This window comes from Stylophora pistillata, chromosome 5, assembly GCF_964205215.1.
Source record: "Stylophora pistillata chromosome 5, jaStyPist1.2, whole genome shotgun sequence".
NCBI classification, from domain to species: domain Eukaryota; kingdom Metazoa; phylum Cnidaria; class Anthozoa; order Scleractinia; family Pocilloporidae; genus Stylophora; species Stylophora pistillata.
The window spans coordinates 1,222,744-1,234,239 of NC_142523.1; the positions used below are offsets into that span (position 1 = coordinate 1,222,744).

The window sequence follows — 11,496 nt, forward strand, 5'->3', positions numbered from 1 at the left end:
CAACCTTGTTCACGGAGGGTTCTAAGAGGGAGGGGACCCTAAAGAGAAAACTATTCCTTTTTCTCCTTTTTTTTTTTTCAATTGTTTGTAGGTAAGCCAAAATGCTGGCGTAACGGATATGCGATCTCAGGTGACGAGCTAAAAATCCCATGTAGAAGAGAGTCTCAATGAGATTAACCGGGGTTAAACTTTAGCCGTTATGCGTAAGAATTGCCAAATTTTAACAAATAGCCGTAAAAAAAAAACCACCCTAAAAAAAATTCCGGTGATAATATTTACCGCTAGCCGTAAAAGCCACCCCATTGAGACCCTGGAGGAGATGAAAATGAGCCAGCGATACACACGGTTTGGCGAGAGTACGACATAATCCTGCTAGAAAAACATGGTAAATTGATAAATCTCATCAAATCCGGCTGAGAAGCCTGCAAAAATCCTCCCCACGGATACGTGCACCCTCAAACTGGCACGTTGCCTGCGTGCGGACGTCTCCTATTTGCTTGGAGACGTCTGCACTCAGGCAAACTGGCACGATAATCGAATAATGTAACTCAATCCTGCCAAAGGTCACGTCCGGATCCCGTTTGAGTCAGATCGCGACGTAAAACCCGCCGTGAAACCAGCCAAGCGACTATTTAAGCTATGTGGAAAGTAAAAAAGATTTCCCTTAATTTAATTAATTTCTGCTTTGCAGAAGACTGATTAGACGCTGTGTATGGAACAAAGTATAAGCTAAGGGATAATGTCGTGGTTTCACTAAGGGGATTTGGAGATTCCGACGACGCACCCCTTGCCCACGCAATCACACCTTACAGACCACGGCTTCCGCTGCAGGAAGGCTGGATTCACGTGCGGTTTTCCATAAACGATCATTATTGTGTTTTCGACGGCATCGTTAAAACCTTTTTTTTTTTGGTGTCTCTATCCCGTGTTTAGCTGTTATGCATCTTGGCTATCTTTTCTTCCTTGTTATTCACTCGTTTTCTGCCGAAAATCGAGCCGAAGCGGATAGAGTTAGAGTAAACCGACTTTTAAACGGCGTGGATGAATTTGAGGTCTTGAACGATGACGGGAATGGTCTCTGTGCGGAGTCAAAGAAAGTGGAGGAGTTTTGTGTTAAACGTGATGCGATCAGCGTTCAGAATACCATATCTTGTGAGGATTTTAAGAAGAAAGTTCATTGCCGTTGTGTTTCTTCAAAATCAACCTTTCTACTGCACAAGGGAAAATGTGTGAATAACAGGAATGTTACTCGGTATTTACATGGAGGGTCGAATCCAGGTAGGCAACTACGAAACTTAGTTGTATCAATATTCCAGTACGTCGCCTATGCCGGCCCTAATTGAGCTTTTACTTCAGTAGTTTTGTTTCTTTTCTTTATGATTTTGAACGATTTGCCACTAAATCACCATTAACAAAAACAATAGAGACGAGGCGAAACCACAAATCTAGCTCTTATTCGATGACGCGATTTCCGGTCAATGTGTTACTTTGTCACGGCTATATTTACTACTTTCGAAAGAACTCAGCTAAATAGATAGGGCATAATTTTACCCTGGCTTCAAATATAACGAGATTGACGAGATTTTAACCACATACCTTTAAAACGACAACCAAAGAAGAGGGTCAAATCTCGTTAGTTTCGAAGCTGAGAGGAATGAAAGTAAAACAGCGAAATACCGTGAAATTGCATAATAACTGTTCAGGATATTAAGTGACACTCCTCAATATAGGGTTAATTCATGGCCTTCTTTCATCGTTCCACCTGCTTAAGAAATTCCTCAAAAGGAGCTACAGTATTATGTATATTTTTGCGCATACTGCGGCTAGCTAAATAACACCGGATAAAAACAGTTTTTGGATCAACCGTATACCTTCATGTTTACTCATATCATTGTCAACAAAAACATGTTGAGTTTTGTTATACTGGGAAATACAGCATCGGTTCTTCTCTATAAAGAAAATTATAGAACTTGGCAACATCGTGGAACAACATCAAAAACGGAAATCCTCCCCACTATGTGTGCTGTCCAACAATTTTTTAAGTTTAGTCTCAACCTCACTTTAGGGGGTGGCCGAGGGAGGTTTGACACGTCCCAAACCCCCTCCCTTGCAACTTTCGCGCTTCATTTTCCTAACTGAAGACCTGCAACGGGCTATTCAGGGGGAGATAAGATGACACATGTTGCGTTTCTTTTTGTAGTTTGCAGGTTTCATTTAAACGATGGGAATGTTCATCACCTTCTCAACTGTCAAGAGTCGTCCATCTCCACGTTATCCACCAACATCTCTAACGCCAGAAGTTACTCATTATGTACATCAGATCTCACCATAGAGCTCTACAACTGTAAAATCAACCCCAGGACCATGTCTTACAGTGAGGCCGGGCGATGGAGGGATCTGTGGAGGCTGGATCCAAGAGGAGACTCAGCTAGTACACAGGATAACACTTTATCTTTGGAAAAAGTTTTTTATAAGGTAGGTAACTAATTTAGAACCCAGACCTCGTTGAGATCAGAACGGGTAACTTTGGCATGGTGTGTACTTTTTCCTGTTGCCTACATACGGTCACAAATTCGCATCAGTTATTTTCAAACGGGGCAAAAACTAACAATTTAGGGTTCTGTTGGACAGACAACCCTTCCTATTACAGGCACTCTTCAATAATTAGGAAAGCAAACCCGGGATGAGGGAGAAGGCTTGCATAAGTTTACACCAGGCCTTTTCATTATTCGTCAAGACTTGAACACTTGTGGTTGACAAGAGACCAACTTGAAGTCTCTGGGGATAATAGATTGCAAGGCATCATAGGAAGGCGCATAAATTGTTTGCAGTACAAAAAAGAACACTTGATGAGTCAAACACGAGTACCAATATCTTTCTCTATTATTTTATATTTTTGGTAATTCATTTCCTTTTTTCAGACGATTATCAATGTGACTAACATTGCTTCTTAATATAAATGTGGATCCTCTTCATCTAATTTCACAGCTGATGTCTAATGTCTCAAGATACAGCGGATTCATTCTGTCATTTCAAGCAACTTGCCAGACCAGGTCGAGTTTTCGACTGAGAGGCATTCCTCCTTCTGACCCAATCCGCTCCTGCGTACTCTTAAAAGTCAGCGGTTCTCGCATATGTAAGTACGCACTTTATGATAGAGCAATTTAAGTTCTAAAGGTAAACATCATCATTAACCAATGGGAACTCGCGGTAAAAACAGGAACCAACCTAAAGCGCGGGAAAATGCAAGTGGCTAAGTTGGGATTGGTTTCAGATTTGCATTTGGTTGGTTAAGAAAGTGGCGCCAGTTTTCTAAACCAATCAAAGAGAGAAGAAAAGCAAAAACACAGCAAACCGATATCTCTTTCCGATACTAATTCTATAACGCTTTATGATTGGTCCAGAAACCACGCTCCACACTCTTAACCAATCTGATGCAAAACCAAGGCAAATTATGAGGAGACTGGTGGTAGTGGCAAGGAAAATAAAAACTTGTCGAGACAGCATGTTCTCGAAGTAGTTGCCCCCTCCTCCAAAAGATCTCCGCTTGCACCAAGCTCTTTGGCAATTTGTTTACTCTCTCCACTGACAACCATTGAAGTCATTCCTCGACAATTGTCCCTATCCGTTGCGGTGTTTGTAATTACGTAATACCATGGTACCTGTCGTGCTTTTTCTTTGCACGTGGTGAAGCGCTTGTGAAAGGAAATGTGCTCAAACTGTGATTTCTCGCCGCTTTAATACTGCTTCGTCCCAATCGTTTGGTTATTACGGCTTGCCAGCTTGTAATCCCTGGTTTAATTTTGTTATGCTGAAGTACAAGTAAACTCGTTGAGTTCGTTGAAAGACTGGTTTCTCTTGTTGTTACGTGCGCTTTATATATCTGCTCCGGACGAGAGCAAAGCCCCCCTTAGCTGAACCTAGCTTTGTTAGCTATCAAACTGAGACATTAATTATCCTCTCGGGGTTTCCACTCTCAAGAAGATGCAAAGAGTTCTAGATTGTGTGCTTTAAAGCCTTTATCTTTCTACCCTACAGGGCCGCTGCAAAAACATCAAATGAACTTTACTCCATCGAAAGAAATCACGAGGAAGTTAAATATTACGATAATTAAAAAAGCTGAAACAGAAGAAAGTCCTACAAGTCAGACTTCAGCCACAGACCTCATCACCGCGGAAACTAAAATGAACTCGGTCGATGATTCACCCTATCTGCGGTATATAATCTTGTTATGTGCCGGGGTCGTCAGCCTTATCGTAGTTCTTCTGTGTCTAACTGGATTTGTGTTCTACGGTAGATCGAATCGCCGGTAGGTTTCAACTCACTTCTAAATGCAATTAGAGTGTTATTTACGAGACAATGATCTCTGCTAGCTTCTAGATATTACTCAATTTGTTCACTTCTCCATTGGGAACAGAGCTCCCTTCCCCGCCTAGTTGAACTTGTGAAAGCTTCGTTGATTATCAAATTGAAAGACGAATTTGCTACTGACATTCATATGTAGGAAGAAAAATGTTTAAAGTAAATGCGATGTTGTTACTGAGTTTAATGCAGAAAATAAATTAATTTTTTTAATTGTTTTTATTTGACCGTTAAACATGAGCGTGAGTTGTTTTAGGTATCTGTTTAGGCGAATTTTTCCTTAGCGTGTCCTCCCTCATTTTGTTTACTTTCATTTCGGTTTCAGAAGGGAATGGCAAAGATCGGGAGGAAGTGTAGGTGTGTATAAATTGTGTTTTTCATTAAGAGTTCTTATCATTGCCACTCATTAGACAATGAAAAGTGGACTTAAAGGACATCTATACGAATGAGTGATTTAAAGGCCAAAAGGTTAAACTTTTTGTGTTCCAACCAGTTGTAAAATTAACTAAGACATATTACTATGAAAAGAGAAAATTGTTCACCATGCTATCTCACATAATTTTTAAGACTTGTATTCTGTCTTTTGGCGATTACACAATTGTTACCTTGCCATGAAACAAAGCAAAAATAAAGTGAATCAATACATTGTTTAAAGTAAAATCACTCACTGATTTGCAACTGAGGCGGCCTTATGGGGCATTGTAGTCTCTCACGTCTATCTCCACTCGGATCACTAACATTTATCGTTATGTTCTTTTACAGCAAATCCTACATATGAACGGGGTCACGATAGAGGTCTCGTTTTGGTGCAAGTGTCAACCCTCAGCCCCACAAGACCCCCCTCAGTTGCTTTTGTGTCGCCTTATGCGATTGTCTATCAACCTGGCCACAACAACTTGTACGAAAGCTTGCGTAGCATTAAGAATAATCCAGCGCTAAGACGTCACTCCTACTCCATATACCAGGATTTAGTCAGCGCTGGAAATGCAAGTTCGTATCAAGAAGCCCTTGCGAGAACAAGAAGAATATCATTCCCGTCATCAAATGATAGTAAGTCCCCTACAGGAGCTTCCAACGCGCCGTGCGATTATGCAACAGTGCGGAAAAAAGTAACGAGAGAGCCTGGGGAGAAGTGTTCCCGTCACGCAACAAAAGCAGCGGATTTCATTGTTACGTGTCCGTCACTTCCGTCGTCTTCGCTACGGAGGGAAGAAATGGCCAATGCAGTCGAGATAACTGGATGTTCTTCATCGATATTGTCGTTATCATCATTACAATTTTATGACGGTGAGGACCAAAACGTTGACGATTTAGACTCAATGCAAAAAAATGACTCTTGCGTTGAAAATCAACCAGGTGAACTCGCTACCATTCAGAGCAATGAAAACATGCACCGCGTGTCTGATATGCCTCATGATGACATACATGAACACTCGTTGGAGAGTGGACTCAGCGGTTTGGAGTTCATTTTAGACTCTGATTGTAGCGAGAGCGACAGCGCACTTGGAGAAGCCATCGATGAATCGGAGAATCAATCACCTTTTTACTATGTGCTGGAAGAATCCGAAAAGACCCCAGGGGAAAAATTATATATTTCTCTCGTTTAACGATAACTGCTCTTGAACTTCGCGACAATTACGTGACATTTAAAGCAATAATGTTTAACTGGTAATGCGTGACACTTTTTAGAACTCGCTGATTATTATGCTTGTAATGGCAGTTTTCCATCTGTTACTTTTAGATATGTCTGGCTTTTCACCAGATTACAGACAATTCGTGGTATATAAAGGTATCTCGCACCAACAACTTTCAAATATTCAGTCATTTCAGTTGATACAGGAAACAGTTTAATTGAGTAAGACACAATCAATATGTTTTGTTTGATGTGATCTTCCGGGTGAGGCTAGTCACTACCGTCAGGGGTGAGGAAGAGGGGTTTTGGCCACTCTCCCTACTATCACCCCCAGACAGACGGTTTCACGACTGGCGATTTTTGGATTGAAAGAGACCTCTCTGAAAATGCCTGCTGATCGAATTTAGCCGTGAAAAACTGGTGCCATGTTGTATATTTTCTTCTATGTGTCTAACTATTATTTTCACGATAGAAAGTTTTACCAATAAATCTTCAGAAAAAATGCAGTTTCGTGCTATTTTCGATAACCGTAGCATTCTCTTGACGCAAAGTTTGATCTATAAAAGGAAAGAATACGCCTGAATTGTAAACGAGCTGGGTGGCCCATACCGCCAGAGCTCGTCTGGTTTTAAGGACTGTGTCTGCATTCTTTGACAGTTAAGTAGTATTTATTTATACCCTTGGATGGAGGCAGGCATTTTAACAGTTACGTGTCTTGCCTAGGAACATAACACGAATGACGATCGCGTCAAAAAGGAGGTCACGCGCATTAGTGTGGCGTTACAAAACTTCGTAACGATAGAAACGTACCCGAAGTTGTCATGCTAAAAATTAAATTTGTGCGGTGTCTCGATACGATGACTTCCGTCGCAATTAACTCGCAGCTAAAAATAAGCGCTGAATTTACCTTCTCCGAAAATTACAGATATGTAATTTTGAAAATGTCGGGAGAATTATTCTCAACTATAAAATTATCCTTGTTCAAAGGTCCGGAGGATTTCGGGCGAAAAGGTGAGCTACAGTGTGAATATTGTATGAATCAAATATACCGAATCCGACCCGGATGATGCAACTCCATTTGCAGCCCTTTTCATCGAGGAATAAAGCCAAGAAGGTAAAGGATTATTCACATAAATAAGGAAGGTATCGATATACCTAAGGGAAGCTTAGGGAGGTCTCTGTGAAGGCGCAGGTGGGCTGAACTGTCCAAGTATTTCACCATTAAACCGTGGAACAGCTGTAACGCTATCATAGTGTCACAAGACCGTTTGCTACTGAATGATATCATTGGTTCTCATGATCGGTGATAAGAACAAAAGGACAATGGAAACAAGGACTCGAACATTATCCACAGCCCTCAAAGCAATTGTCAAAACCTTTTAAAATTAGAAGTTCACAAGTGGTATCGATACATTTTGCTTTGACGAAGAGAGAGTGAGAGTACACCCTTATTTATGGCTGCCGTTGAAAGCTTTAGCAGTTACACCTGGTTGGCTGTAATCTTTAGCTTTTTGGCGTTCATCTACTGGCAAGGTCTCAGTCGTTATAATTTGATTCTTAGCGGCTCTCCTCTGCCGGGTCCAAAAGTATGGCCGTGGATCGGTAACCTCCTCGATATATTCAAATATGGAGGCATACATAAGATGTTCTTAAACTACTTCTACAAGTATGGACAAGTACATACGATGTGTTTTGGTCGCACACCAGTTATTGTTGTAAGCGATCCTGAAATTGTCAAGCAAATTTTGGTCAAGGACTTTTATAAGTTCCCAAATCGACCTTCCTTCATTAAACCGAACCCTCCGCTGGATTCAGGACTCTTCCAAGCAGAAAACGGCAAATGGAAGCGTATTCGCACAACAGTAGCTCCAACTTTTACAGCGAGCAAACTAAAGGGGATTGTGCCGATAATAGACGATGCCTCGCAAAAGCTTCTGGCCAAAATGGAATGGCTTGCCAAAACCGGTAAGTCTGACTTATTGGGTGTATTCATAGAGTTACGTAACTGCGGGAGTGTCGTCAGGCTTAAAAGATCTAGTATCCAACTGTCATAGATCAATTTTCCATCGTGATATCTTTTTTAAATTAAAGTTAACAATCTTGTTTTCTCGATATGATTGGCAAATTTCTTGAGAGTGAAGAGCTGGGACGCCGAGAAAGTTATATCTTTGACATACAGTCTTTCAGCCTGTTTGATCACGATGCCTTGTGTTTCAATGGCCTCTTTTGTTTGGATGGACCGTAATAGCATTTGCTCAGACGAGGGGTCACTAATCCATCAGTAAGGGACACTTAAGTGTTCGTATCTCATTTTTCTCACGCCAGTTAGTTGTTTTTGAAAGAAAGGAACAAAATGGAAGAAGAATGAAACAGGAGCTCCTCCTCGGTTTGGTGATCTTGGTAATTTACTTTGACGGGCAACTCAAATTTTTTTCCTTCACGGCAAGGGCCGGTCTGAACTTGTAGGAAATAGAATGTGATGACTCATGCAAGCCTCATCATAATAACACGTTCAAACCCGTTCGACTGTAGAACTAATGATGCGTTCAGCTTCATTAGCATTACGCGTCTGAACCTGCCCTAAAGTATGTTTGTCTTTTTTATAGCGAAGTCACGCTAACTCAAGTCTGTACTAAAGTCGATTATGCGTTAAAAATAGATGTCGTCTGCCATTGCGCACGATACGATTTTACACGGCAATCGAACATTCCGTTCTGGCAACAAGTTGCAAACTTCTTAAAGCCATTCAAAAACCGGCAACATTGTTTCCAGAATTTTGTTGTTACGTCAAAAATCGACTGGAGTAAGAACGCATACCGATCGTTGACTCAACAAAGGTGATTTTATGTTGTCACGTATGACATGGCTTAAAAGTTGGCAGTCTCAGACTGCGTATGACGACTGATAGAGCACGATTTTATAACACTGAAAAGAAATAAAGGTTGTCTAATAATGCTTGACGGTAGTGTTGCAGAAGATTTGTCTCACATGCAAAACAGAAAACCTGCCGCATCTCGCATATTTAGAAGCATCCTGTTCCACAAGAGAAAGATGATTGAAGACTAGAGTAATTGACTGACATTCAACCAATAATTGAATGGTAACAAATAATCGTATTAACCATAAAGATAATAATCATAACAATAGCAATGGTAATGATAATTAAAAGGAACTAGCTCAAAAACCTCACATACTGTTCCTCTATCCTCAAGGTTCAAATAGTGACTAAGCTATGCTTCTTTTAATTTTGCCTGTTAATTATAAGTTTCAAAAGTAGCTTTGAGATCAGCTCGATCTTGGGTGAGTAATATTTCGTTGAGTGGGGATCGGGGCTCGGGAGGGTGGGGATCTTATTTGCTGGTTACAGCTCTCTCTCTCCAGCTTTAATTGATGTTGCACTGATCGTAAATTTCGATGTCTTTTTTATTTCTTTCCAAGGTGAATCAGTGGATGTCAACCGTCTGTTCAGTCTCTTTGCCTTGGAGGTGATCATGAAAGCAGGCTTTGGATATGACAGCGACATTCAAATGAATCCAGATCCAGAATTTGTCGAAAAAGCCAAAAACGTCTTTAAAACACCTGTCGTTATCAGAGTGTTCTCTTTGTTTCCCTTCTGGACCTACTTCAGCCGATACTTCAGCCTACTCCAAAATATCGAATATTTTATCTCCATAGCAAAAGAAATGCTTCAAAAGAGGGCTCGGAAAAGTCCAACAGCAAAGAAAGACTTGGTGGAGCTTATGATGGAAGCTCAGGAGAACATTGTTGATGGAGTCAGCAGGTTAAGCGACGATGAAGTTGTGGCTCAATCCATCACTTTCTTAGTGGCCGGCTTCGAGACAACTGGTAGCACTTTAACAAGCACAGCATACCTCTTAGCTACCAATCCAGTGGTTCAAGAAAAGCTCATTGAGGAGATCGACAAAGCAGAAGCAGAGAGGGCCCGTAACAGCTATCCTCTTTATGACCATGTGCAAAAACTCGGATACTTGGATCAGGTCATCTCCGAGGTCCTACGCCTTTGTTCCCCAGCCTTCAATCTTGTTCGTAGCTGTGAAGAAGAAGCAGTCTACAAAGGCATCCGGTTTCCCAAGGGAGTTGAAGTCAACATACCGTCATACGTTCTGCACCGGGATCCACAGGTCTGGGAGAATCCACTGGAGTTTAACCCAGAGAATTTCTCCCCTGAAGCGAAAGAGAAGCGGAACCCGTATTCCTACATGCCATTCGGAACAGGCCCGCGTCATTGCATAGGGATGCGCTTCGCTCTGTTAGAGATCAAACTCGCTCTGGTGAAGGTCTTGCAGCGATTCAAATTTGAGCGTGCTCCAGAAACTGTAGCTACACTGGAGCACCGGGCTGTGATATTAATGGCACCAAAAGACATGATATACCTTAAGATAAAAGCACGTTAGAACAACCACGGAGCGTCTTTTGTTGGTAGTATTTGCATATTAAAGCTGTCAATATAATCTTAAAGCATAACCTTTTCTTATATTCCCTACTCACCTAAGTGTTGGTATTTATGCATATGACAAATAACTGCAGAGCCTAGTGTAGCAGTTTAGTGGCCTCTGCTCAGCGGCATCTTATGGTATAAACGTCACAGTCAGTGGCTTTTGTGATCAGCAACTCATAGCTGGGCTTAAGCAACGTATCGCAAAAATTGTTATGTGATGAATTTAGGTTTAATTAAAATGCCTAAAAAAAAGACCTCTCAACCTATATTTTTAGAGTAGGTGACTGTTCCGTAAGTGTATTTTTTAAAGGTTGCTTCGAGGCTAGATTTGCTCCTTTTTTTTTCTCCCATCATAAAATTTCATCGCAGCATGAATCTATTTCGCTCTCAAATTTCTACGCTAGTTTGAGTTTCAGTATTCGAAAGAAACACCACCCGTTATGTTAATATTACGAAATCTTTTCTTTTCATTTTATCCGTACAATTTGTTTCATCGTTTTGCTTCGCACACATAATTTCTGGAGTCGTATCTCGGTCAAAATAATGTCTTCTTATGATGCTGTATCTTTCAAACGGTTTAGCTTTTTATCATTGTTTTTTTCCACAATTGTGCTGTTAAAAAAGAAACGATTTTCTGTTCTACCGATCACTTCTGTATTCTGGAGACAGAAGAACATTTAAAAAAAACTTTTCTGTTAGAGTGCGCAGCCCACTTCCGGCAATTTTCTTTAGCTCCTGATTTCAGCTTAAACCTGATCGGAAACTTAATACCTCGCGCCTCTCAGATAGATATTAATATTCTCCTAACAGTCCTCTTTACATTTCCCAAGGTACTGACAAGGAGAATTTGTTTAACAATCAAGAGCTTCTTTAGTTGTTGATTATTTCCTTTATTCTCGTGACCTTTCTGTGTGATTCAGGGGGGATATTGTAAGGAAAAATTAAAAGGAGAAACTTGCTCTGGCGTAGAAAGCAGCTTGAGGCAAAAGAAAATAAATCCGGTATTTCAATTGTAATTTTAGTTTCCAATGTCTTTCGAAAG

General features: G+C 40.8%; 2 protein-coding genes across 2 annotated transcripts; both read left to right on the forward strand.

Annotated features, from left to right (window-relative positions):
* Positions 1-812: 812 nt before the first annotated feature.
* LOC111330792 (uncharacterized) lies at positions 813-6,501 on the forward strand. Its single transcript, XM_022935735.2, has 6 exons — positions 813-1,278; positions 2,201-2,475; positions 2,989-3,136; positions 4,039-4,309; positions 4,688-4,719; positions 5,125-6,501. Exons 1-6 carry the CDS (start codon positions 939-941, stop codon positions 5,967-5,969), a joined length of 1,911 nt encoding a protein of 636 aa, XP_022791470.2. The 5' UTR covers positions 813-938; the 3' UTR covers positions 5,970-6,501.
* A 381-nt stretch (positions 6,502-6,882) lies between these two features.
* LOC111330791 (cytochrome P450 3A11) lies at positions 6,883-10,777 on the forward strand. Its single transcript, XM_022935734.2, has 2 exons — positions 6,883-7,960; positions 9,434-10,777. The coding sequence occupies exons 1-2, from the start codon at positions 7,450-7,452 to the stop codon at positions 10,408-10,410; spliced, it is 1,488 nt and encodes a 495-aa protein (XP_022791469.2). The 5' UTR covers positions 6,883-7,449; the 3' UTR covers positions 10,411-10,777.
* The last annotated feature ends 719 nt before the right edge of the window (positions 10,778-11,496 follow it).

What these genes read in the sequence shown, in the direction of transcription:
- LOC111330792 (XM_022935735.2), top strand. Translation starts at nt 939, where the DNA reads ATGCATCTTGGCTATCTTTTCTTCCTTGTTATTCACTCGTTTTCTGCC. An exon ending in AGTCAGCGGTTCTCGCATAT is followed by an intron (nt 3,137 to 4,038) that starts GTAAGTACGCAC and finishes TCTACCCTACAG; the next exon opens with GGCCGCTGCAAAAACATCAA. An exon ending in TACGGTAGATCGAATCGCCG is followed by an intron (nt 4,310 to 4,687) that starts GTAGGTTTCAAC and finishes TTTCGGTTTCAG; the next exon opens with AAGGGAATGGCAAAGATCGG.
- LOC111330791 (XM_022935734.2), top strand. Translation starts at nt 7,450, where the DNA reads ATGGCTGCCGTTGAAAGCTTTAGCAGTTACACCTGGTTGGCTGTAATC. An exon ending in GGAATGGCTTGCCAAAACCG is followed by an intron (nt 7,961 to 9,433) that starts GTAAGTCTGACT and finishes TTTCTTTCCAAG; the next exon opens with GTGAATCAGTGGATGTCAAC.